The 27,656-nt window shown below is 44.4% G+C and overlaps 1 protein-coding gene across 1 annotated transcript; it reads left to right on the top strand.

Annotated features, from left to right (window-relative positions):
• The first annotated feature begins 8,563 nt into the window (after positions 1-8,563).
• Positions 8,564-26,656, top strand: LOC121835677 (glutathione hydrolase-like YwrD proenzyme). The gene is made up of 9 exons (XM_042290126.1): positions 8,564-8,673; positions 12,874-13,024; positions 16,708-16,911; positions 17,640-17,892; positions 20,153-20,318; positions 21,485-21,647; positions 24,441-24,611; positions 25,841-25,935; positions 26,419-26,656. Exons 1-9 carry the CDS (start codon positions 8,564-8,566, stop codon positions 26,654-26,656), a joined length of 1,551 nt encoding a protein of 516 aa, XP_042146060.1.
• The last annotated feature ends 1,000 nt before the right edge of the window (positions 26,657-27,656 follow it).

Raw genomic sequence — 27,656 nt, 5'->3', positions numbered from 1 at the left:
TCGTGCGAAGATGCTATATGTGAAGATTGCATTTGTATAGAGAATCGTGTTTTCGATCTGGTTATCCGCAATGTTATTTATGCGCAACAGAATGATTGGCTGGCTGGATTCGATGTGTTCTTTGGGAAAGTGGGCACAAGGGCCTCGTTCATAAATAGTGCGGCAATTATTCGAGTAAATACGGTACAGATTTGTTAAATAAATCTCTCAATGTTACAATTATGCGGTTTAAGCCGCTGAGTTATACGGCAGGGGGACTGAGTATAGAGTAATAGTCCTAGTGATCAATCGGCTAATTAAGTAGAATTTGTTAATTAAGTTTTTAACGAATGAAAATAGACATGATTCCAATTGGAAACTTGCCTAGCATCATCAAAAAACGATAAATCAGTCATTTCAGAAGATTTAGAGCGCGTGAGGAGTGTAGTACTGCGCTAAATTTAACAGTCGTGCAGAATGAGCAAGGCGACCGGTCCGATAAGGCGCCCGCGCGATGTTTCCGTCTCTTATCGTGGCCCCCAGCCTTGTACCTGTTGCACGAATGCTACCTTTAGCGCTCACTACGCTTCCCACGTGCTCGACGTATTTCTAAAAAGATATTGAATTAATGGCTTTTAATGGCACTTAGCAAGTTTTTAATTTAAACTATATTCCTAAGTTAACCAATTAAAAAGTAAATTAACAAACTGTACTTAATTAGCCGATTGACCGTTACAATTAGCCCCATATACTATGTCCCCCTCTCCGTACAACTCAGCTGCACAAACCGCATAAGCGTAGGTTTCATTTTTTAAGGGAATTTGTAAAGCCTAAAATAAACACCAAGCTGTATATCGCAATTATACGACTTTATTTCGTTTCATAGCCTTCCCGAAGGCAACGAGCCAAAGCACTGGCCTACAGATCTCCACTCAGTTATACGGATCCGCAGATGTTCGGTGATTATAGTTATTAATGACACATCTGACCTCACCTTTGTGGCAGTTACGATGAAGAGGAGTAGAAACTGTTAACCTTATTTTTGCTCTACTTACAGCTAGTGCCCGGTTAGCTCTGTTGGTAGAACGGATTGATAGTCTTGTAGAGGTCCGGGGTCGGTTCTTGAAGCTGGCGGATATTCTGAGCAGCAACAAGTTGCCTTGAAGGCGAGAGGTGTGCTCTATTTCGGTACATGTGATTTTTTTCATGCGTAAATTTGTTCTACCTTAAGAATTTCCCCTAAATTGTTTTATGTACTGTACATCGCAAAATCTTTGCAGTGTTAATTAAAGTACGCGAACGTTACGGGGTTCGGCTCAGTGCGCAATTTCTCGCTCTAGTGAAGCACTTTCTAAAGTCGTGCGCTCACGCCCGTACTTCACAGGAAGGTGGGAAACATCATAAATAAAAAAAAATCATATAAACCACATTGATTTGATTTAAGCGGGATTTCTCTGAAATAAATGAGCGTTTAATGATTTCAATCACTTTACCTTAAACCCATAAGTGGCAATGTTTTTTGCCCAAAAGTAACCTAGAAGTGCCATATTTTTTTAATTGTTATTCCTCTAATATTACACATAAAATTTGAAAAGTTTATTATCCAAAAATCAGCAAAGGCAAAAAAATATATATTTGCCAACTAAAACAAGTGCTGCCATCTATGAGCAGCGCCGCAAAACAACTCGGACGAGCCTAGCTTGTTTGTGGAATTGAGGGCTACCGAAAAAAAACACTGGAGGAGCTGAGCTCGCCCACGGCATTTTTAGCGAGAAAGTGGCTGACGAGCTCAGCTCGTCCAAGGCACTTAAGGTGTTAAAACAATGATTTCTGATTTGAACTTGTGGACAGTCGGATACTTGCAAAACAACAATGGCTTTTTCATGTGGGTTAAAAGAGCTTAAGGTGGTGGTATTGATTCAAAAGTGAAGCAGCAAGCGCTTGTAAGGCAAACCGATTACACTGGCCAATGCAACATCTACCGTACATTTCTAACCCAGTCTTTCTATGTGTGACTGCCCATCTGTCATTGTCTCTCTCTCTCTTTCGCACTGACGGCCTGTGCACTTTTGTGCGGACGTATACTTCTTGCGTAATTTTCCCCTTCCTTTGCATTTTCCTTTGCTTGCGTAACATACCAGAGAATTGAGCGAGTGTAGTGGAAGGCTGAAGCGAAGCTCCTTAGTTACCTATTTGCTCGGTACAATACCGTATTTTATTTAAACACATAATAAAGTGGCACTGGGTAACAAACAAACGATAAATAAAACTACATATTTTATATTTTATTTTTAGAAAAAGTATGATTTAAGTAATCACATTGAAACTGGAGTACTTTCAATCACCATTCAAAAGTCTGCCTAAAACCACGATTGAAACTTTTTGATTTCAATTTTCAACCATGCTTTGCACGGTCCTGCACAAAAGTTTAAATATAAAGTATAACCGCAAGTTTACAAAACGACCAGTTTGTGATGCTGGGCCGTTTTGAACGCACGCTGTCTCGTCGGCTTCGTTCACTGCGATAAACCAACAGCGCAGAATTACTGGGAAACTTGTACAACGACGCTTCGTGCTCCGCGTGGTAACCAATCCAACTAATATCAGTGAATAGCCAACACGAGTCAACAAGGGTCATATTCATAGCCTTTTCCAATTCATACACAAGCTACAGAAACTTTATGTTGGTGAGGCTATTTCGACGGTTCACGGGCAAATGGTGGGAATTTGAGCACAGCAAAAGCTACAAGATCGAGTCTTGTGCTTCAAATGGGCCTGCAGAGCGGGGGTCATCAGTTCGTCGAACGACGTTTCATCGACAGATTGTTTCGTATACTACGGCATTTCATCAAAAGTTCGTTTTGATCAAAAGGTTCCCGGGATCGTTTTATGAACACCTTGCGACGTTTCGTCGAAAATGTTTTTTCGAGCACATCGCTTCTGTCGCCGGCGTCCGGATGGGCCTCGGTTGCCGAACCCTTGGCGGTTTCGATGAAAACTGCTGCAAACTCGGGAGTGGGATGAATAAGTTTCCGCCAGCAGTGTGAGGGGTTTTCGCTAGTAGTGTCGAGTGCTTGGAAGCCCAGGATTAGGGCTAGCGAATTTGATTTTTCCTATTGGATCCGCCCGGGTGAGTTCGCTTTTGTACTGGTATCCTTCAGCGAACCGAATGAAGCCAGTAATTCAATGAAATACACCTAGCAATAAATAATACGTTGCAGTAGCATATGTTTACAAAACAACTTTCAACGAAACATCCCACTGCAGACAAAACACATGTCCATGAAATATTTGAATGAAACGTGTGTCCATGAAAAGTGGTCCACGAAACGTGTTTCGACGAAACTAAATGGACCCCTTGCCGAGCGCAGGCGTTTGTGCAGTGAACGAGTAATTCGAGGCAGCATGCTCGCGCGTGTCGTTTCCGCTTCGCTTGCACTTACGTTGTAACAGAGTTTTCCTTCTGCATATGCGAAATGCCAACCACTTTTAACGTGATCACGCGCTTGTTTATTGATACTGATTTGTTTTGTAGTTTTCACTGCGATTCAGCTCAAATAGAGACAAACTTACGCTACTGGCCATATGTGCCACAATCAACACATAATCTTCACATGTGGCCGCTCGCGTGGTAAACGTTGCTGTCTTGCAAAAAACAATTGTGACACTAAAACGACGTGACGAAAGTTTGCTGTCAGCGCGCACTTTGTCGAAAGCCCTTGATCAAGTATATTGCCAACCGTCAGAACGTGGACTTTTTTCGGCAACTATAGTCCAAATGATTCAACTTGCTCTATTAGAAGCAACCAGGAACACAGCTTATACCCCGTTTGAATATAAAAATCTACTATGAAAATGCGGGCATTACAGCCTGAGCAGTGCGTGTACAAGCACTAATCTAACTTTAGAAGCTCTCAAGAGTGTAAAATGTAGCGCTTTTCGAGTCTCCATCAGCGCGCGCGATATGCGTACGTACTTAATATTTGGTATAACGTCACACTCCAGCCTTTAAATAATTTTTTTAATATTTTTTCCACGCCACTAGTTGGTCCGCACAAATCACCAAATTAATATTGCTACATTGCATAAACTCTGAGAGAGCTATACATAAAATTAAAATAATTGATGGGATGCAGTCATTTCAGGCGTCCCTGTAATTTTGATCAAATAATGATGAAACTCTTCAGCTTTGGCATTGCTCTTGTCATGCTCTAAGCATAGGACATTTGTGACAGTCATGCTTCGTGTTTGCCAAACTGAATGGTTACAAAGGCTGAAGCTATTTTTTGTGTGTGTGTGTGTTTTCAAGTCTTACGGTCAAATTCAAAAATCGCAATGCCCTAAAATTATACACCTGATAAAAACCACATTGTCCCTCTTTTTACTTCTAGAGGTATTCGATTCCTCCAGGTGAAATTCCGGAAACCCACGTATGTTACATCATCACGTTTTTGTGCAAGCCTGTAAAGCGCGAAACACGTAAATGTAAAAACATAAAACACCACGTTGAAGTATCTGTAATTGACCTTAGAGATCTCTGGGGTGATAAATGCGCACCGCCAATCTCAATTTTTAGAAGCCTTGGTTTTATTGTCTTGCATATACCTCGCCTTTAGCTCAGGACAATTTTTTTTTATTTTGACCAGATTAGCAGGATACGCAAGCACATAGCGTAGGCAACCGCTTCCTTTGCAAGAGAGCTAGTGCAGCCGGGCCGCGTTCCATAGAAAGCTCGCGCATCGAGAAACAAGTGAACAGTCAGGGAAAGTCTACTTCAGGAGAAAGAAAGATACTACACTGTATCAAAGCGCCACCACACACAATTTATTGCGTTCATGCGCCGGTCTGGAGGGCGATCCCATCGCCATCTGTTGGTTCAGAATCATACAAACAGAGGGCGGGTTTCACCTTAATGATGCACGCACCACAAGTGTCTGATAAGGTATAGTGAAATAACGCTAGTGAATATTTTATATTTTCGCGTTAATAACGGGACAAGTGCGGATAGATGTGTATTTATTAAAGTGGGAGCTTTATACGGTCAACAAACCTCAGGAGCCGCTTAAGCACGAAATGTGTAGATCAATCCGGAACAGCTAAAAAAATCTTGAAACATATGGCAACCAGATGAAACCCCGGTCACCGGGGTTCCATCCGGTTGACCAGCAAGCAAGAACGGGAGGAGCGAATTAAGGTGGTATAAGAAAGCGCGGGGAGCGTAGAAGGGAGGAAAGGGCCAGAAAGAGTGAAGCAGAAACAGGTAGTGCGCCCGGAACGAAGCGGAGTGGAAATGGCAGGAAAGCCCGTTTTCCCTATCTTGGTGACCCAGAAAATTCGGCGCAAATGCTTTGCATCCGGGCGGTGCCGAAGCAAAGCGGGTGCAGCGTCACAAAGAGACGACGTTCCTAAATTAGCTCAGTTATGAAACCGCCCATAGACGCTGCTTGTACTTGCAGTACCCCCCCCCCCCCCCCCCCCCTATTCTCCTGCAATAGCTTGCCTCCAGTCGTTCGATGCCCAACCGTTAAGGGGTGACGGCTGTTATGGTAACTGCTCATATTATATGGGATACGTATATTTCAAAGCACATCATCTACGGGGCGTTTCACCGCACTCTATGAAACAGAGTTTTCAAACGAAAATCTAGATTGCCACTGATCCGACGGAAGGCGGATTGAAGGAAGTGAGGGCGGATGCCTCCCTTCGCGAAAGTTTAAACAACTGAGATAATCAAGTGTCGTTGCATAGATGCAATGGTGTCGTTGAAGGAGTAAGGGTCACCCTGCCCTAGGTGACCCTTACTTCTTCAAATACACTTCCCTAGGTCACCCTGCCCTAGGGTACTGAAGGAGTAAGAGTCACCTTGCCCTAGGGTGACCCTTACTCCTTCAAATACGCTGCCCTAGGTCACCCTGCCCTAGGGCACTGAAGGTGTAAGGGTCACCCTGCCCTAGGGTGACCCTTAAGGCCTGTTCACACTCTTGCAACCGAGTACGACCGAAAGAGACGAGACCTGTTGAAACCACTTAAACTTTCTTCGGTCGAGAGAACAAGCTGGCACTCTGGCGCCATCTATGCGGTGACCCTGGAACTGCATTTCACAAGAGCGAAGGTTTTGAGGGATTACCGAGATCAAATGTGCGTAATACATATAAAAAGGCTCGTTGTTATAACGTTGAGGAAAGTTTTTCGAGTCAAGAAAGAAAGGATAATGCGCGAGGGAAATAGAAAGTATGCTGGACCGCCAAGTTTACACTGCTACCTAATAGATGGCGCCAGTGTGTCCTCTCGTTGTAAGAGACATTAAGAGGTTCCAAGGCACACGGTTCTGAGAGGTCGCAACTGTGTGAACGGCCCTTTACTCCTTCAAAGATACTGCCCTAGGGCCCTGAAGGAGTAAGGGTCACCTTGCCCTAGGCATCCTCGGAACTAAGAGCACCCCCCACCCTATAAAGGCCGCAATAAAACCGTTTGGCAGAATGACCAAGCATGCAGCCAATAGTTCACTTTTCTCTTTGGTTCATAAACTGACAAACATTATGTCTTATCTTGAACGGATAAACTTTAATATTGTTACTTTTTTAGAGCGCAGCGCCTAGGCGCCCGTTTCCGGCTTGAGCGGCGTCGGCGTCGGCGTAACCAAGGTCACCCCAATGTCACGTGGCCCCCGAAGGTCACACCACCCCCAAGATCACCCCAAGGTCACGTGACCCCCCGAGGTCACGTGACCCCTTCCAAGGTCACCATAAGGTCACGTGATCCCCCAAGGTGACCCCCACGTGACCCCCAAGGTCACATGACCCCCGAAGGTCACCCCAAGGTCACGTGACCCCCGAGGTCACGTAGCCCCCTCCCCGAGGCCACGTGACCCCCCTCTCCCCTCACCCCGAGGTCAGGTGACCCCCCGGAGCATATTAAAGAATGATAGGAGGAGGAGGAGAAGGAGGAGGAGGAGGTGTCTACCCTCCCCTCAGTATACCTTCCCTCCTCCTCCTTAAGAGCTGAGCTCCCATTCGGCGTTACAGGGAGTTGTAAACGACTTTCACTTTTTGTAGCCCGTAATTTGAATGAAAAAGAATCCTTTTTGCTGCATGATTAATTTGCAGTGAATAAAAAAATGGACTTCCAAAACAACAACGTAAAATTCAATTGGGACCATATTTTTCTACCATTCTGTTGGAACAAATGTGACCGGCATAATTGTGACCCGGGTTGTTTTGTCAGGAATACTTTTGCTACGCTTGCTAGTTTTACTTGCTATGGACAAATTGATAGGTACTCGACGTGAGGTAAGAATTAGTTTATACAAAGTTAATGCATCTCGCAACCACCCTGGCTGCTCAAAGTGTAATTATTAAACATTTATCATAGTCTGATAACCATATTTGGTGTTGATAAAATAATATAATATAGTTGTACAACCCGTATTTCTTTCGCAGAAGGCAAAACAATGCACAGCGGATTCTTTTTGTGAGGTGCGAGCAAGTGTGTTTAATAACATTGCTTAACGGAATGGCCTAATTGAACCCATTTTTTTTTTTTTTTTCTTTTTTTTTGCCAAGGTAGCAGAGACTTGCGAAAAATTCGTATTCTGTTTTTGTGACGAATTTTACCTACAAGAGGGGGAGGGGGGGAGCGAGAACCGTAACGATGAAGCGCGTAAAACGTTGTTACAATGATGACTTTAAAAGTATTGGGAGCGTAATGTAGTCCACTAGGCATTTCATCAAGTTTATACAGTACAAAACAATCTTTTCATACTAACCTGGGTTGCTTCACTGCTTTGTGGTATCAAGCTAACTGTCCGAAACTAACAAAAATGGGTTACGTGTAAACAATTTCCTGATGCTGTAGACAGTCTTTTTCGTTTATTAGGTCTTACGTAAAGTTGAAGAATTGAGAGCTCTGTTTCTTGAGAGATAATAGAAACAGATAAGTGTGTTGGCGGGAGTCAGGAAGTAGGGGAAATAATAAACACTACAGACGAGTCATGACAAAGGTGTAAAAATGTTTCTTATCGGAATGGTCAACACACGCTACGAAACATGTCTTTATATCTTGAAGCTGCAAGCAACGTTCGGGGTCTTAAACTTATAGTGTTCGAGCAAAATCGACTGCAGTTTTATATACCTATCACACCGCACGTATCAAGTCCAATCAATGAGTTTTAAAAGAGGACAGGTTTTTTTTGTGACAAAAGTTGTAGGCAGTGAAACGGAGGTTATGTCACTGTTGCTTTAAAGTTATGTGACGTATCGCTACCCTGCGGAATTATGGAAGGACTAGCCCTGAAAACAACAATTTCCGTAATACACGGGTAAAACATTACAGCAATGTGGCCATAAAAAAAAATTATACTATAAAAATTATCCAAACTAGCGATTAGCGTAGAGTCAGCAGCTAATACACCCAAAAATTCTTCCATCGCACGAATACAATCCTATTTTTGTTGTCAAAGATCCACCTGCGATATTTTATAGAGAGGGCTGATTGCGAAGCATTGTGCTCAGCAAGAATATATACACGGCTATTCTCCACAGAAACCATCAGAAGAGGTGGGAACGCAGCGGACGCAATTGTGTCCATGGCTGCAGCTCTACACGTGATTCAGCCTGTGGCGTGTGGAGTTGGAGGAGATTGCTTCGGTGTTGTGTACGACGCCCGCACCGGTACTGTGCACTGCGTTGATGGCAGGTAAGGCACCGTAATAATACCCACCTACGTAGGGACGTCTCCCTTTCTGATTGAACTTTTGTATCGCGTTCACGGTTTCTATAGCCGTTCACAGCTTACAAAACGTAGGGCGTAGTGAGCCTCGTGCAATTAATTTTCAGAAAGCAGCCAACGAGATAGTGGCATTAGCCAATTAGAACGACGATGAACGATTCAAGAAGCTAGATGCTCCAACATGATAAGTCGCGCCTTGCACTTCTTAACCTGTCAGTGACAACAACTACCCCCCAAAAAAGTGAAGTGTTATGACGATAATGCAATTAATGCAAACACGCAAGCGAGCTGGACAGAAATATTGATAATATTCCCTGGAGAAAGGGAACAAGGAAGATAAAAGGCAAACTGAAATATCCAGACACTGCTAGGTGACTGGTTCGCGACTAAAAAAAGTCCGTTTGGTCCTGGAATCGAACCAGGGACTTTTCCGTTTGTAGAGAAGCGTTCTACCAACTGAGCCAACCCAGAGTCAGACATCAGTAAACCAAACGAGTTTTAACTGCAGCCACTAGTGTAACACCAACAAGGGTGAACAGCCTGCATTTTAAAATTATGATGATAATGCAATGAGTGCATAGGTGCAAACGAGCTGGACAAGAATAATGATAATACCTTGAGAAGGGGAAGAAGGTGGGCAAAGGACAAGAACAAGTATCTTAACACAGCTAGGAGACTGGTGCGCGGCTAAAAAAATCGGCTTGGTCCTGGTATCAAAGCACGGTCCCGTCCATCTCGAGTGGAGTGCTCTACCAACTCAGGAAACCAGGTGATTGCGTTTTGTGGTGAACCAATTAACGATGCGGTTGCATTAAACTATTTACTCAATTAAACCTTTGAAGGTTACACTAAATAGGGGAATTATATAAAGGTCGAGGTTAGAGAGTGGTGCTGCATCTCGCTCGGCGTCATCAGATGGAATGTCCGCCTCGCTTCTTCTTGTCTACGGGCGAGGGCGATGGACTCCGGAGCTCTTACGTCTGGCTTGCACGTGCGGCTCGGGGTTCATGGCAGGGAGGCCCCTCTCCGTCATGGAGACTCGGGTCTTCGCTGGGTATCGTATACAAACTTCTGTCTGGAGCAGCCGGGGTCAAGCCCACCTACAAGCTTTTGGCTGGTCTTCGGACTTCAATTGCCTTATCGCTAACACAGGAGTTAGACGTCCGTAGAGCAAACGGGTTTTAACCGCTGCCACACTATAACACTAAGAAGGTTGGTTGGCCTGCATTTTAAGATGGTGAAAATAACGCAGTTAATGTAAAGGTGCAAGCGAGCTGGACAAGAGTAACGAGAACCCACCAGTCACCTAGCTGTGTTCGGAGATTTGCGTATATCCTTTGTCCCCCTTGTTTCTCTTTACCAGAAATTATTGTCGCTATCCTTCTCCAACTCGCTTGCACCTTTTCAATAAGTATTATTATTATAACATTGCAATTCAGCCTCTTCCTCCTTACAGATGTTAGACTAGTGACAACTGTTAAAACCCGCATGCTCTACGGACGTTTGACTCCTGGTTGGCTCAGTTGGTAGGGCGCTCCACTGGAAATAGATGGGTCTCTGGTTCGATAGCAGGACCAGGCGGAGTATATCAGTCGCGCACCAGTTACCTAGCTGCCTTTGGAAATTTGTGATTGTCCTTTGTCCCACTTAAACTGTTATTTTTTAATGCGTCATTTAGATTGAACAACCGTATAGCTCTTGACCTCACTGCCATAATTGGCCGAACTTTGACCTCACGAGTTGTAATTTTGGCTACCTATTATCAGTGGCGAACGAAGTTCGATGTGTGTGTAAAAAGCACAATGGAAGCTTGGAGTCATCACATTTTAAAAATAACACTATGAAAGTTGAGAGTCTGACAATGTTCTTATTTCCGTCGATGAAAGCAAAGTTATTCAAAATAAAGATATATTGAGCGTTTGGCGAACCTTTGAATGTCTTCCAAAACTGCGGTTTCGGTGGCCCATGTCACCAATATCCCCTCCTGTTTCTCTTTAATGCGTTAGTATTAATGCTCTGGTACACGCGCTGACCTTGGACTGGTTTGGCGCACACGTATAGCAAGTTTGCAACATCACCACGGGATGGCGCCAAAGCCACTGGCTGTGGAAACTGGCTAGGATTCACCTTTTGCAAACGCCGACAAATGGTGGCGGGGTGCATATCTCGAGAGGCTTGGCGATAAGACGCATAGCAACGGAGGCCGTACTGGATGGGCTGATTATAGGAAGCGACGCCGTGACGTAACACCTAGCAACCGAAGATCGCAGGTGACAACTCCCTACGCGAATTTCGGCGCACGCAGTGGGGGACGGCGGGTGCATCACTGTGGCGGCAAACCCACAGAATAATATTTTTTTATTCTATAGATTCGGTTTCGGCAAATCCTTCCTATTTATTAGCCTGGAAACAGTTTTAAAGAACGAAACTGCAGCGACATCTAGCAAACATATACAAAAACATTTGACAAGACAAAAATAAGTTTGGCGCGCAAGTACGGTGCGATCTAGAGGGACGTTTCCTCACATTTCTGCGAAAAGAGTGTTTTTCTCTTGCCACTGATATTTCGCGATAGGTAACCATATTACTTGAGGCTATCGTATGTGAATAAATTATTAAACTTGCATAGTAATACGTAGAGGTTATGCAGGGAAGCCACTTGCGGACTTTTGTCGGGTGTTACTCACAGGGAACAAGTCTAAAACTTCCAAGTGTACCTGACAATATATTTTTTTTTTATTTTAATACTTTTCTTTCACTTTATCTTGTTGAACGTAAAAATCTAAAAAAGGTATGTTTTAAAATTTTTTTGTATATCCCGTCGTTTTTTGTATACTATCTCCTCACCCCCCCCCCCCCCCCTTTCCTGTTCACGACGCTTCGCGGCGGCCAGTCTGGGGATGCCTCCATACCAGATATTAACCTAAATTTGGCCACCCGTTCACCTTGCCTCACGACGCCCCGTGTTCCTTAAAGGGATACAGAACCGAAATTTAGATTTCGCAAAATAAGGCCGCAGGAGCGTTGAACGGGGCTCTGCGAACTCCAAAACATCACTCATACATCGATATCTCAAACGGATGGCCGTACTTTCGGAAAAGCAGTTCGCGATCAGGCGAGGTCTTTAACGTAATTGTCCTCCGGGAGAATTTGAGGACGAGGGGAAGCAGCCTCGCTTCTTTCCTCCTCGCTTCAGTTTACGAGCTCAACGGGACGTAGCGAGAAGAAGAGGCAATGGGAATTGCGACGTGCCTTGTATCGTCGGCCTTGTCGGCGGGGTTCAATCGCGCACTTATTTTCCAAAAATACGGCTATCCGTCAAAGATATCGCTGTATGACTGATGTTTTTGGGTGTTGCAGCGTCCCGCCTATCCGTCCAGCCTTGTTTCGTGAGCTCGAAATTTCGGTTCAGTATCGCTTTAAGCTGTCAGTAGTTTTCTTTTTTCTTTTTTTTCTTTTTTTTTACAAAAGCGACCCAAGACGATGGCAGAAAGTGAGACAAAGCACAAGCGCTTGTACTGTGTCTCTTACTTTCTGTCCTTTCCTTGTTGCGCATTTGTCAGAATGAACGATGTATCAACTAGCCGATGTCTCACTACTGATGTCACTGACTACAGACCTTTGCAAAAGTCGCCTTCTGCGGGCCGCCATCTTTGTCTCCTGGGCTGAAGAACGCCTTCTGAGCATGCGATGTTGCTCTGTTGTGCGGTATATCACACGGTGCGCATCCGTCTACAGCTCAGTGACTCAGCATTTTTCGCCGGGATGATAAGCGATGCAAAGGTCCATATTGAGGTACAAAATCTTGCGCGCCGACATGGAACCCTCTCTTAAAACAAATGATTGCATCTTGCCTGTCACTACTTAGGATGTCGAGCAATCTACTTCGTTATACTACGTTCAAGCTTAAATACAGACGCAGCCGACGCTACATGTAAACGGAACAATCAAGCAGCGTCGAAAGTGCGAGTCAATAGGCCTTTTTTCTTGGAATGATCGGTTCAGCGACGATGGAACACGTGAATCAACGTAACAGACGCCATGAAGGTTCGCTTTTGACGCTGTCTGATCACCACCGTCAGTTCGTAGCGTCAGCTGCGTATTTACTTGAGGTGAGTATAGCTTCTGCCCAGAAATCACATCCTTAAGCCTTCTTTCACCGCGAAGCGGCAGAAGCCCGGAAGCGCTGACGCTGCAACGTTTCCAGTCTGGACATAGCGGCGACTCAGTGAAGGCCGACTGCAGGGGTGTTCTCGCGACTGTTCCTGGAGTCGTAAAAGCCTGGTTCGAAACGCTCAACTTTTTCGGAAGCGGAAAGGTGAGCCGAGATTTCAACATTATCGCAAGAAAGATGCGGATATTTTAGTTTCAGAAAGAAAAGTTGCATGTAGTCGGCGTGGAAATTTTGAAATATATGTCAACTTGTGAGAGACCACAATGCAATGCATTAAGCCGAATCTTGTGATAAAATCATGAAGGAGGTGGCATATCAAATCATACAGAAACCTTCTTTCAGTTGAGTTTGCAACAAACCCTCGTGGTTCTACTCCTAGTGCAAAAATTTAGCAAAACCAAAAAAAAAAAAAAAAAAAGATAGAGAAAAAAAATGTATTAGAATTTAGCGCCACAGCATAGTAAAACATATTTCAATGTAAGTGAAGATGTTCAAATTTTATGTCTTTGTTGTACTAGAATAAAGAGTCAGATTGTGATCCCGAAGTCTCCCTTTCATGTAGACGGTCATTACAGAAATCCTGTGGGCTCGCTGTCGTTGATATTAATGATAATAAAAGAGTTTTTAATTCAAATAAAATTAAATGACGTGGCATAAAATATAAATACGTGTATTGCTCTGGTTATTCGGTATTATTTTGCGTGCAAACAGATTATAATTGTAGTGTAAGCCTTTTATGAATATGAGATCGCATAATAACTTCGATCTGTCATAATGCTTGTACCGGACCGGATCATGGACGAATCGGTGTATGTTCCCTTCTAATTTAAATATAATACGTTGAGGCGCACCTGCCAGCCTTTTAGTGGCACAGCATATGCGACTTTTATAGCCAGCAAAATGCTGCCAAAATATTGGGGGACGATCATACGGCGTGATGCGCTTAGACAGTGGCAGCTTTCTTGCTTATTTTCGTTTGCGCTCACGCCGCCGCTAGATTTTTCTGCGAAATTCACCGGGGAAACGGAACTGGTGCACAGGTCATGGGACATCAGTTTTCCCGTCAAATTTAGCGGGGTAACTGCATTGGTGCGTAGGTGACGTGACGTAAGAATTATTCCGCAAACTTTAGCGGCGAAACTAAATTGGTGGATAAATCATGTGACGTTCATTTTTCCACTAAATTTAGCGGGAAACTGAATTGGTGCACAGGTCACGTGACATCTATTTTCCCGCCAAATTTATCCTGGAAATTGAATTGATGCTTAGGTCAGCTGATATCAGTTTTTCTCGCGAAATTGAACGGGGAATCGGAATTTGTTTACGCTCCCGCCGTAGCGAAACCGGGGGGACGGTCCCGTAACAGCTGCCTTTGTAATATATCATGTTGCATTTATTTACTCTTAAAATGGTAGGACTGTGAGCATCTCTGACGGCAATATTTTTTTCAGTGTGCTTACACAGTAAATACCAGAATTGGAGATCTTTTTTTTTGTCTATGTTTTTTTATTACAGTTTACGTACTTGTCTAGGCCAGATCTGGTGTCAGCATATGTTCAATGTAAATGTCGCTTCGTTTTTACAATAATTTAAGTAACGCAGGTGTTGGCTGAAGATTGCTGAAATTGTTCTAGCGGAAGCTAACCCTAAAGGCCTACTGAAAAGAAAAAAAAAATGTTTTTGAACAGTCTGGTTGGGACAAGCCTAAAAAAAAAAAAAAAATTCGCAAGATGAAAAAATTATACGAATGGCGCTAGACGCGATTTAGTCGGTGGTCACCTCCTTTCCACTTGTATTCTCTCACGGCATTTCGGGCGCGTGAAAGAGGTGGATCAGCTTGGCCACCACGTTGATGTGGAAAGAGCGAATTACCATTTCGCTGAGCGAATGACCATTCCGTGACATCATGAACTTTGGACCAAGAATTTAAAATAAATCTTTTGCCGTTAATATTGCTCTAAACATTTTTTTCGCGTAAACGTATTTTTTGACACGCTTGTACCAACCAGACTGTGCAACAACAGAACCATTTTTTTTCCTTTTCAGTGGCCCTTTAGCAAACTACTCGAAGTGCCCTACCTATATAGATGGCTCTAAAAGCCGGGAACAGATTTTGTCCTTTCAATAGGCTCTTTTATTATGCTTCTATAAAATCTAGTGCCGTAGCCTTTCATAAAGAGTTCCGGTTGCACTCGGCATCAAGCCTATCTAGAGTGCGGGAGCGGAGCGCTCCGGACTGCCCGCGCGACATCTGCCGGCGGACGCTGGGGCCGAGATAGCGCCCCTCTGGGCAGGCTCCGCCATTGTGCAGCGCTGGGCAGATGACAAAGTTTGTGCTGGCCCGTCCGCACTTCTGCAGGCTCCGCCGACAGCTGGACGAGCGCTGGGCGCCTGTAGGCTGCGAAATCAAGGCGCTCGATGTGGCGGCCCACGCGCCGCCGGCTCCGCATCATCGCGCGTTGAAAAGAGTTTAGCCGCTACACTAGCGCACTTGCTTCCGCCGAGGATGGTAAGCCTGAAAGCGGTTCAAGGAGGCTCTATCCGCTGCTGAGTCTACGTGCCGCATCACATGCTTCAGCATGAACACTTGAAATGATTTTCTCACGATATTGTTTGTTTTAGTTGTTCATCGGGCTCTCTTAATTATTGCACTCAATGGAAGCCAACTGCATTAAAATATTTGTATAAAGACCCATGCGTCTTGTTACATGCTACAGATTGGAAGCATCGTTCAGCCATCAAATACTTAAATTGGTGGCATTCATTACGAGTTTGCTGCTTCTTGCACAAGCAGTGGGAAGCTTTGAGGGACGGAATAATTTTACCGTTTGACCCACGTTCATAACCGCGGAATCACGAATCGCGGTTGTGTTATCGTTGTGAAAGTGATATCTCGAAAGTGCAGAGATAGCAAGCACTTGTATTCATAGCGGTGAGGACGCATTAGACGCAAACAAGAATATGTGCAGCTTCCCGCGCACACCATGAGTGGTTTAGCGCGAGAACGAAAGCAAGCGCTCGAGTTCAGCGGCTCCATTCCGCTCAGAAGAACGCCCGATAATGCGGAGCCGGCGGCCCGTGTGCCGCCGCACCGAGCGCCTTGATTTCTCAGCCTACAGGCGCCGAGCGCTCCTCTGGTGGCCGGTGGAGCCTAAAGAAGGGTCAGCACAACGTTGATATCCGCCCAGGGTGATCGTTGCCCGAGTGAGCTAGCGCACACCAGCTCGGAGCACGTGGAGCGAAAGCTCGCGCTGCAGAACCCAGGGATCCTGGGTTCAATCCCCACCCCTGCCCGTTTCGAGCGGGATGAGCATCGTACCGGCGTGCGGTCGTGTATCGCTACTGCGTGGAGTATGTTAAAGACCCCGGGCTCAATTGCTCATCTACAGCTAAGAGTAAAGTCACATGTTAAGGCAGACTAAGTTCAGGCTGAACAAACATACTCACAACGCCCCCCCGCCCCCCCCAAAAAAAAGAAAAAACACGAAAAAACAACAAAATAAAAACTTATTTGCCAAGCGCAGCACAATGGCGCCGCATGCTCAGAGGCTCAAATGGACTCTCTCCGGCCCAGCGTCCGTCGGCAGATGTCGCACGCGCGGTCCGGAGCGCACCGCTCCCGCGCTTTAGACAGCTTTCATCCCGAGTGTACGTGCAGACCTCGGACGTGTCACCGACACAACTCACTCAGTCATCTGGAAGGTTGTGGCACCCGCTGATTATACAAGGATCCTGATGTTTTGTTGAAATAGATTGTTTCGGAGAGCGCTGAATGTTATCGCTCAGCCTTAGGGTAATCATGTTTTTTTTTTTTTTTTTTCTTGTAGTTAACAATGGCGGAACTGATGGAACCTGCAATCCGATATGCCGAAGAGGGATTTCCAGTGGGGTGGTCGAGTGCCGCCTGGTGGGGTGGGGCTAGGCGGAGGCTCGCACAGATGCACGAAGGAAGCGCGTTCTTAAACGAGGGCGGGAGAACTCCCAAACCAGGAGATGTCTTCCGCAACGTTCCACTAGCGAGACTACTTAAGGTTGGTGGCTCCGATGCCTATGTTACAGTCTGTGTCAAGATTCATAGGTTATAATCTGTGTCAAGAAAGAAATACACATAAAATTGCATGCTGGAATGATAACTATATGTCGAAAAACACTGTTTTAGTCTTCTAAGATGAGTATAATACAGTATCAGTGGCTGGAGAGTGAAGCATCTGCCTACGCATTCACCGTTAGCGGGGTTGGAATCCCAGCCCATGTGCCGACAATATGCGCATGGCTTGTTGCGGAGAAAGTGCCAACTAGGTGATCTTTTGGTTATCCGTCAAAAGATCCCCAAGGAGTTTAATTAAATGAATCCTCAGTCCTCCGCTAGGGATCCGGATTCCTTGCTTTAATTTGGCAAGCATACCCCCCACATTTTTTTTTTCTTTTTGCTAAGTGTAGCTCTTGACAAACAATTGCTATTTTAAATGACTCATCTGTCTTCACTAGTGATGATAAAAATATAGTGGTAGTCTACGCTGGTTGAAATAATTTTAAAATTAGCCTGTTGAATGCCTCATAGCTGCAGCCATATCAGGGTCCTTTAGCAAAGGTCGGTAGCAATTCTGAGGCTACAACCTGTTTGTTTTCTCAACTAGTAATGATTAAGTTTGACTATAACCACTATAACCGCTTTCTCAATTAAGGCACTTTCCAGGCATGCAAATATGTTTGTAAAAAAATATGTCTGTTGCTCTGGAAAAAAAACTGACTTTTTCAGAGAGTAGGAAATGAAGGGCCGGAAGTGTTCTATTCTGGTGACATTGCCGAAAGCATGGTTGAAGCTGTCTCGGCGGCGGGAGGCGTCATGACCTTGGACGACCTTCAGATGCATATGAACTCCGCTGAGCCAGTTATTGTGCCAACCATTTCAACGACGTACCGCGGCAGAACAGTTCACACACCACCCTTACCAAGCCAAGGCGCCATACTTCTGGAAGGACTTAACATAATGGAGGGATTCGACGTTCAATGTATGCGTTCTGATTACAATTTATTATCTTGTATTTGGACATACCACGTCTTCATCCAGTGGCAAGATATATTGGGAGCACGCAAAGTCCTTAAATATCATGAAACATTAAATTGTTGGAAGAACGAGAGCGACGACAAAATAATTAGGTAAAGACAAAATAATATTGTGCCATCTTACATGATTCTGGAATTTAAAATCCCATTTATTACGTATAACAGAAACACAGTATAGCTGTTTATTATTAAACAATCCTACATTCGTCTAATTTAGTGACGTCATATTAATTGCCGACATTCAACAGTGAGCTGCATGGTGATAGCGGTCTTTAAGAAGGGTAAAAATGCGATCGATGTCAAGATCCAGAATATTCTAGTAGATGTAATTTCATTTAGCATACATACTATGTTAGTATGAGTAAATGTAAATGAATAAATTGCAGTGTGATTAATATTAAAAGAAAATGTAATCGTTGAACAATTTTTCATCATCCACTAGAGTATGATATCGGCCTTTATTCTTATCAATAAAATGTAAATTCATATGGTTTTCCTTGAAATTAGATAAAAGCAGCTGCCTCGCAAAAATATTTGTTTAGAATTGTGAAGATTAGTTAGTCAAGGTAATCTTAAAAAGGTCATTCTTGCAGCCTATTAATGGAGTCATCTCGATTTTGAAAAACTTTTAGTGTCCCTACATATGTGCCTATTTACGTGTGTTTTCCTTTAATCTTAGCATTATGTTTTCTCTGTCCTCTTTACCTATCTCTCCTACTTGATTTATAACGTCCAAGTTTCATACACTTAGCATTGCCAATGTGCTGTCCAATAATGAACTCAAAATAATATTCGTTTGTAGCATGCAGTAGTGGATCACAGGACGCGTGCAAAAACGATGTTCATTGAAACACTCGTTAAAGTACCATATAGTGACCGACACCTCGAGAAAAGGAGACCATGCCGAGCTTTGAGCATGTTATCATCGTTCAGGAACCAATAAAATTGCGGCATCTGCCGATACGAACGCTGAAGAACGAATCAGGAAGTAAGAAGCCTTAACATATAGTAAGACACTTGCTGGGTTTCTTGATCTCTGAGTGTCAATAGTATGGTGGATGGACGCTAAGGGTCGTACTCTTTATGATGGGTGGTAGCTTGCGCCACCTAGCCTAAATTAGGTTCTTTCATCAATCTAGGTGGCAAGCACAACAACCGGTACACATTGATCGTCCTTTAGTCGGTTTATCCAATGAGAAGGACTATCGTTATCACACTCCAATGAATATGTGCAGTCTTTGTGACAAAAGATGGGGGAGGGTAGTATCTTGTCAATGTGACTGTGATTCTCCACTGTCACCTATGAGGAGAGCAAGACTTCTGCTCCTTGCCGGGGAGTTGTGATGACGTCAGAACGATGCCGAGTTCTGATTGGCTTTGATTAGAAGAATAGTGGGTAGACCTCAATGCTAGATACTTTGAGGTATAAGCACTATTTTGTTCAATCAGCAAATAAGAGATCGGCGTTCTATCATCATCGCAACCCCTGTGCAAGAAGCACACGTACTTGAACTCCGGATTGGTTGACCTGAATGAAGAAAACAAATGGTTGTTACTTGGAGTGCATAGCGGGGGCGGGGGCATATACGTGTAGGCAGGCACGTAGCCAGGGGGGGAGGGGGGGGGGGCTCATGGGCCCCCCCCCCCTCGCAATCTTCCATTTTGCTGGGACCTCCTCTCCCCCTCCCCCTAGTACAGCATTCTGTCATTAGCGCCCCCCCCCCCCCCCACCCGAAACAAGATCCTGACGGGCCTGCGTGTAGAGTTCCTAATATGATCTCGGAACAGAGAGCTTAATAAAGGCAGGACGTGGCATATCTCCTCGCTTCTTCCTTTGCATTTCGTTTTTTTGGCGTTCTGAGACTAATGTCGCAAGCTCGTCGCCTCTTTGAGCAATGATTTGATAATCGAGGCCCGCCATGCCTTCGTTTTTTTTTTTTTTTTTGTTTGCTTTAAGGTGTCATCAACTACATTTGAAAAACGTAAAGGATATAGAAGGGCTGCGCTTAGGTGCATGTGACGCTGTCCAAACAACTCCTTATTTTAGAATTCCCATTTACCTGGTCTTTCTGTCTTTCTCAACTTTGAAACGTTTTAACCGGTCTCGCGCTCTCCCTCTCACCAGTGTCGGTCATATAAACAATACCACGTGTAGCTGTTGAGCGCGACATTCGAATGCGTTGACCTGTGGTATATTTTGTTCAGCCTTCAAGTCAGATCCTGGACAGTATTACCACCTTTTGATTGAAGCTTTGAGGCTCGCTTTCGTAGATGGCCTTTCCGTCATTTCGGACCCCGGTTTTGCCTCTACTGATAAAATGATCAACAAGGAGTATGGCAGAAAGAAGAGATGTGCTATTGACGTGAACAAGTGAGTACGCTAAGCGATCGAATAAGTTTAATTAAAAAGTTCCAGCAAGCTGCGTTTTCTTAATTTGGCGCTGTGAGTACTTCACGTTTCCTGGGAACAGTCAGAAGGATTGAATGAACGCTAATTGCTCACTATACTTTGTTTCAGCATCGATCCGAGCGCGGCCGATGTTAAGAGCCGAAGGGCCAATCAAACAGCGAAAGAGGCACAACGTCATGGCGTGCTCTCTGCCTTTGATAGGACCAGCCGGTATTCGCCGTCTCTCTCTGCACTGCTCCTCCGCCGGCTACTCAAGCGCAGAGGGCATGCCATGAGGCTGCGCTTTTTGGGCTGTTCGATTGGCCCTTCGGCTCATAACATCGGCCGCGCTCGGACCGAAGCTGAAACGATGTATAGCTGTTCAAGAAACAAGTTCGCTCTCTCTTTGAGTTTGGTGTACTCCGTTTTATGGTTAAGCATGCAGGCACATAAACTTAAACTGGCATTAATTTACGGAATTCGTCTCCGCTGTCCCTAACCAGGACGCCCCGCAGAGTAAAGTGGGATAGCATTGTAAATATGACGTTTATTTAATACGGCAAACAAGTGTTCCAAAACCCGTCTTTGGCGCATCGAAACGCCAGGAGGGGTCTGCCAATCAAAGGGCGACATAGATAAAGCGTATGGAACGCACAATGACGAAGCAAGAAAGCGCGCCTTGTCATAGGTAGAGGTCAGGAAGAAACAAAGGCACGTGGACAGACTTTGCGGTAGCAAACACACGCGGTGCTCAACGAGCAAACGAACTTGCCCCTAGTATACTGCAGTGCTAATGCTTCAAACACGCGTTTTTTCTCATCAGAAGTTGGACGGCAATTCAGTACCCTTCTTGGCAGTGTGCTGAGAATGGATATTATTTTTAGAAAATTCCAAATATCCTCGATGTACCTTAGCGAGCCAGGAAGTTGCGATTCGTTATGTGTACATAGGAACCACCAATGTACCAAATTCAACATTGATCAAATACAGTGCATATTATCCGGCAGCATAGCGCATATTACAACTCGATTTTTGATTAACTTTGGAAATCTTATGTTATAGAGTTTTATTGAGCCATGACCTGCTTCTTATGAATAAACGATGAGATTCTTTGACACACAAAAAAACGTAAAATTGTACGATGACAGGGCTATGGTGTCGTGTGCGCCGGAAGGACTTCCAACTCTCAGGCAGAGAGGCACTGTTACCATGGCAACAGCCGACGCTCAGGGGAACGCGTGCTGCTTCATCAGTAGCCTTGGAACCCCTTGCGGTAGCACGATCGTCAGAAAGCACGGATTCGCAGTTCAGGTGAGTCATTCAATTGCTAAACTCTCTAGGGTAATTCTATTCCTGTTCAGCTTGACCAAATATACACCGAAAGTTTGTCAATTTTTATATTTTGAAATTATGAAAATTTAATATTAAATTAAACTGTAACTGGAAATAAAACATTTTTTTTAAACAGCCTAATTGGGACAAACATGTAACAAAACAAATCTTCCTCAAAAATATTTTTTTATCAATTTTTAAACCACAGGACGTAATTTAGTCGGAGTCACAATCTCTCCAAATTTGAAACTCCCACTCTTTCGAACCGCGCGGAGAAATACGACCCCCCCCCCCCCCCCCCCCCCTCGCTTCGTTTTGCTATTGGATTGACTTGGCTGCGGAGTTGAACGACGAAGGCAGCGTCTCGACTTCCGGTGCTTCTTATCGAAGATACTTCGCGGAGAACGGCTGCCAATAACAACACTACACGAAGACGGCGCACCGCTCCCGAGAATTCGGCGCGGTTAGACAAAAACCGCTGGCAATTGAACTCCAGCTGTTCTTCGTTAGGCCAAACAAAAGAGTGCGTCGCTGCTACCCTAACGTGCAAGACGCCGCATGCTTCGACGAATTGGCCACTGATTGGCTTGGGTGTTTCCAAATTGCATCGATTTGTCGAGACTGAAAGAAAAAAAGTTAGTTTACGTTGCTATTGGCTCTTGCGACATTGCATACAACCAGGTGCCGCTGCGGACACTACCAGCTAATTCCGACGGCCCGCGAGTGCGCCTGCTGCCTAGAAATTCCGGAGGTAGCCTCCAGGGCTAGTAGCCGCTGCATCACGGATCGCGCCGACTTCAAAGGTGGTATTCTAAACCCAGTCGTGCTCAAGATCGCTTACCGGATGAGGGCGATGGAGCTAAAAGACATGTAGCTGGTGTGAAACTTGTTTTATTGACAAAAATAAAATCGGCGGTTTCACTCAATGAGAGCAATCAGCTGAATCTTGTTTCTTGGCTATCATTTGGAAACTAAGACTGCTTCGACGATTATATTGATTATGCCAGTGAGAACTTTGCTCAAGGAAAGAATGTGGCGAGTTTATTTGAGACACGTGGTTTAAATATTTAGTTTTCAACTAAAATAAAATCGCATGCTTCACTCAACAGGAATTTCTCTTTCTCTTGAGGGTCAGCTTTTTTTGTAATACCCTGACTGTGCGAGGTGCTCATTTTGGGCACACAGGTACAAGGCCACTACCGTAACTTTAGAAGAAACTTGTTATACCAAGCAAAGGTGGAATAGGAATGAAAGGCGGAAATTTCATTTTGCACGTAACTCCCTAGTAAAAAATAAATTCGACGTCGCAGGCTACAAAGAATACAACTCGTTGTGGGAGGTTGACACTTTACAGGTAGGAAGGGACCAGTACACTACTGATTTGGATGCCGAGAAAACAAATCTGTCCGCTGACGCAGAATTCGGACGTCCGAAGACTTCTGTTGCTGTTACGTATTAACCTGGCTGTGCCAGGGTTTTTTATGCAACAGCTGTGTCTCAGTCACGGACGTTCGGTGCACCCTGTGCGAATCTCAAAAGCCTCCATAGCGAAATGACCAGAACATACCTGGACGCGTTCGTCGCTACCCGAACGCCCGATTGCCTCCAGCAAAATAGCAGTCAGCTTGTCATCTTTCGGGGCGACATGGCTGCTGGAAGACTCGCTGCCGCGATCACTCATATGGCATCACTTTAAAAAGCAACGGCGCCGCTTTACACGAGCTGACCTAAAAAAAAAAACAGCATTTCCACGCGCAAGCAAAAAAAGAAAGCAAACAAAAGCACACTAAGAAAGCAAAGAGGGAAACGAAAGTAGCAAACCGCACTATGAAAGCCAAAACCCCGCGTCGCTTCCTATCACTAACACCTGCGACAGCTCCTAAACACACACTATTTCACTTCAAGAAGTCTCGCTCAAGCACCTGGGTCAGCACGAAACACTGATCACTTCGTCGAAACGAGTGGTTGAGGTAGGGGAAAAAGCAGGAGCAGAAACTTTGGCGGCCATGAAAGAATGGCGAAGCTTTTGTTTGTTATGGTATGAATTCAAACAAAAGTGCCCGTTTTATAAACCTTTTGTAAAGAATTATAACTCTCACTACATGGGTTGTATTTTAAACGTAAAAATATGCCGCTCAAAAGGAAATTGCAACATATCACTAAGGATTAACAACCAAGATCTAAGGTGTCAATCAATATCTAGCCAATGAAAATAGATGTTATCACACGTCACTCCGTGACGTATAGCAGCCACTCCGTGACGTATAATGCCAACTTTGTGGCGCGCGATTTAAAACGGACGAAATAGCCGCAAACTAAAATCAGTCTCGCGCAATAAATATTGCTGCAAATATTTTTTTTTCTCGGAAAAATTGTTTTGTGACATGTTTGTCCCATTTAAGCTGTTTAAAAAAATATTTTTTTGCTATTATCTTTTAAATTTTGCGACAGTCCAGAATAGTCTGGATTGTCGCGAAACAGAAGTAGAGTGGGGTTTCCGTGTTATGTATGCAGTATATGTGGAGGGATAGTAGGGTACAGGAAATTAAATGGGATTTGGAAAGAAAGCTTTCGCCGTTGTTTTCGAAACTGTCAATAAAGGTTTTGACATTTTTACCTATTCTTATTTTTTTGCAAAATATTTGCTTCCGCAGTATGCTATACTATAACAGCCTTTATTCATAATTTTGATTTTGTTGAAGTATCACGAGTCAATTCTATTTCTGTTCAGAATGTGTCAGCTTGCGTGTATGGAAGAAAAATTTGTTTCAGGCCAGAGCGGAGGGATTCAACATGATTCCAGGCCATCCAAATTGTGCAGGGCCATATAAAAAACCATACCACACGTTAATGCCGGTCATCATGACTGACTCAGCATCCGGAAAACTGTTGGCCGTGATGGGTTCGCGCGCGGCAGGAGCTCAGGCCCAAACAATTCTTCAGGTGACTAAACCCATTTCTGCTATAATTTATTTGTAACTTTTTCTCTGCTCTCGGCGGCACTGCCTTCACCGCTTCACTGCCGGCTCGGTTAATCCAAGCAAAGCGCCGGCCAACGGATGTTCAGATGGCGGGTTGAAATCCCGGTCGTGGTGGCCTCAGTCTGACGGAGGCTCATTGCGTAGAAGGCGCCGTGTAACCGACTTTTGGGCTGCCCGTCAAACGATCCCCAGGTGGTTGAAATTCTTCATCAGTCCTCCACTGCCAAATGTCCTCGTTAATTTGGCACGTAAAAAAACAAAGAAAAACTTAGACTTTTTGTCACATTTCATCTAATGTTTCCCTAGTTGCCGGATGTTTGCAATTTTGCCGAAGTGACAACAAACCAAAAACAACTCAACTCCGTCTCGCACCTTTGGGATTCGGTGTGTAATCGTATGACAAATGGGTTTTTGTAATTAAAGAAACACTGGATTTAATATTCTCGATACAATTTTAGTTACAAGACGGACACTATTGGTGGTCGCGTACCACCATCGCACACACACTCTCGCTTTGAGTCCCGCGGTTAGACTGCCGCATAGTTTTCTTGAGCAGCTTGGTCTCGCCCAAGGCTGTAACCCGATCCGCACCCAAGGCAAAACACAATGCCGCTCGCTTAGAATACGCTTGGCTAAATAAAATAAAAAGGCCAGTACAGGATGGCGCTCGCTTACAGGTGCATTATATTTTTCAGCATCATGTGAAAAGTCTGCACGAAGTGACGAAAGTAATATATGCCTCAATTTTGACTCCTTAATATGGAGAAGAATCTGGTGGCTGCAACAAGGTTTGAAGAATAGATAGCTGGAGACGCGTAGAGCACCGAACAGATATTCATTATTACACATATTTATACCAGTCGAGGATTCTTCAAAAAGGAAGTGGAAACATGCCACGTATAAACAAATTTGTATTTGAACCGCACATGGGTTCAAGTGCATTACTTCATTTGGGAAAACAAGCGCTTCGTGCATTCTTGTTTTGGACCCAAAATCTTTTGTTTCACATTATTCCTGCATGAATAACAAAAAAATTTCAACTTTACTTTATACTTACTACTAAATAAAAGCAGAATATTTTTGTTGTAACAAAGATGACCGCCGCTGATATCTGTAAATCGGTCAACAGTCTAATCACCTTATTTCTGTTATTAACGATATTACTTAATACGGGCCTTTTGACTTCATCAGGTGCTGTTGGCTATGATCGATCTTGGTCTAAATCCCCAGGAAGCTGTTGACATGCCACGAATAAAGATTGGTGGAACCCGCAGCACACATCCAGAGTGAGTTTAGGCATTATACGGTTGCTTACTTATACTTATAGTTTTTAAGAAAGAGAGAGACGGAGAAAAAGAGATAGAGAGAGAGAGAGAGAAAGAGGGGTAGAGAGAGACAAAACCCTATTACATGAACCGTGATATCGCAAACGATGCATTTGTTTCATCGTAACATCTAAGTTTGAACTCTGAAGCAGGGGTACGGCTATGTGTTCCACAATAGGAAAGGCAAAACAAAAAGAAGTGTGGAAAAAGGGAAAAAGTACGCTTCCTTTATTATCTCACGCAGCATTTTCCGGCGCCGAATGGTCGCAATTCATATAGAGTTCGAACGAAAGATTAAAGACAAGCATGTTCGAGCGTAGCGTAAACAAAGAAGATTTCATCTTCGTTCGGACTTGGGTTTTCATAACGACCCTATGGTATATACCAGCTGACCTCCTGACTAAATTTTGTTTAAGAAAGATAATTCAGTGTGTTGCCATGCAGTGACCCAATTTTGATTGAAGAGGAGATGAGTACAGCAGCGATCAAGAGTCTGACAGAGAAGGGTCACACCATCGGAGAAACTCTCAAGCGTCTTGGAAGATCAAACACGGGCCAAGTGCACGTGATTGCGAAGGGAAACTGGTGGGATATCGGTGCCTCCCAAGGCCGGGTGGACAACTGTGACGTGCTGTGGACTGGAACTGACTACCGGTGCGACGGCAAAGCTATGACGTACTAGCTCGAAAAGAATCAATCAACACTAATGCAGTCATCAGTATAAAAATTCGTCACATCTTTGGCGGGAAGTTTTGCTCAAAAGGAAATCAAACAATGTTGCGTGTTTCAGTGATGCATCGGCATGACTTGGTCATTGCCCCGCTGAAACCGCCTGCTTTCTTTTGCTGCATGCAAGTTTACCAATTAAACGTCTTGATCTGGCTGGGGGACGGACAGGTGGCAGTCCATGTTCGGGCTCTAAAAAGAGGTTTAATGTTCACGGCTAGGTAAGAGAGTTTGATGGAGGATTTTGGTGGATTTCGCCACGCGTGTCTGCGAGTACCCCTTATATTATAGGCGCCGTGACGTGATTACATTTGTGTCACTGACGGGATTTTTGTGTTATTGGTGATGGCGGTTGGTGTCGATGAAGATGAGGTTTAACAGCTCCTATCACCGGTCAGGTCCGTAAGTTAGCGTCTTCGCAGCTTGTCTTGATGCAGCAAAATGAGGCTGACGAAGACCCGTTGACGATGGTGACTTTGGTAAATGCTCGAAAACTTTTGCACCGGGTATTTAGGTGGGTATCTTCCGAGCGACGGTATTTCAAACCGTCCCTCAAAGTTTGCTGTGCATCTAGCGCGGCCAGGTCGGGGTAAAAACGAATGAATCTATAGACCTTTTCAATAATCGCTTTCTGTGTGCAACCAACTTTGTCTCTTGGTCTGTGGAACACGTTCTGAAGGTGCGCCGCAGCTCTCTTTTATGAATGATGAACGTGTCCACATCGCAGTGAATCAGAAATTTCGGCTTTGGTGAATATTCTAATTTCGTTTCTCGCTCAATCGGGACGTAAATTTTGCGTCACATGACCCGACGTTACGTGAAACTACACAGAAATTTAGTTCACTCATATATTTCGCGGGTCGCTTGACATCCAGCTTTCCGCCAAATTTATCGGGGAAACTGAATTAGTGTATATGTGACTTGACGTCGGGTCACATGACATCAATGCTTCCATC

This window comes from Ixodes scapularis, unplaced genomic scaffold (genome assembly GCF_016920785.2).
Source record: "Ixodes scapularis isolate PalLabHiFi unplaced genomic scaffold, ASM1692078v2 PGA_scaffold1__304_contigs__length_218370807, whole genome shotgun sequence".
NCBI classification, from domain to species: domain Eukaryota; kingdom Metazoa; phylum Arthropoda; class Arachnida; order Ixodida; family Ixodidae; genus Ixodes; species Ixodes scapularis.
This window is presented reverse-complemented; position numbering and strand designations above follow the sequence as displayed.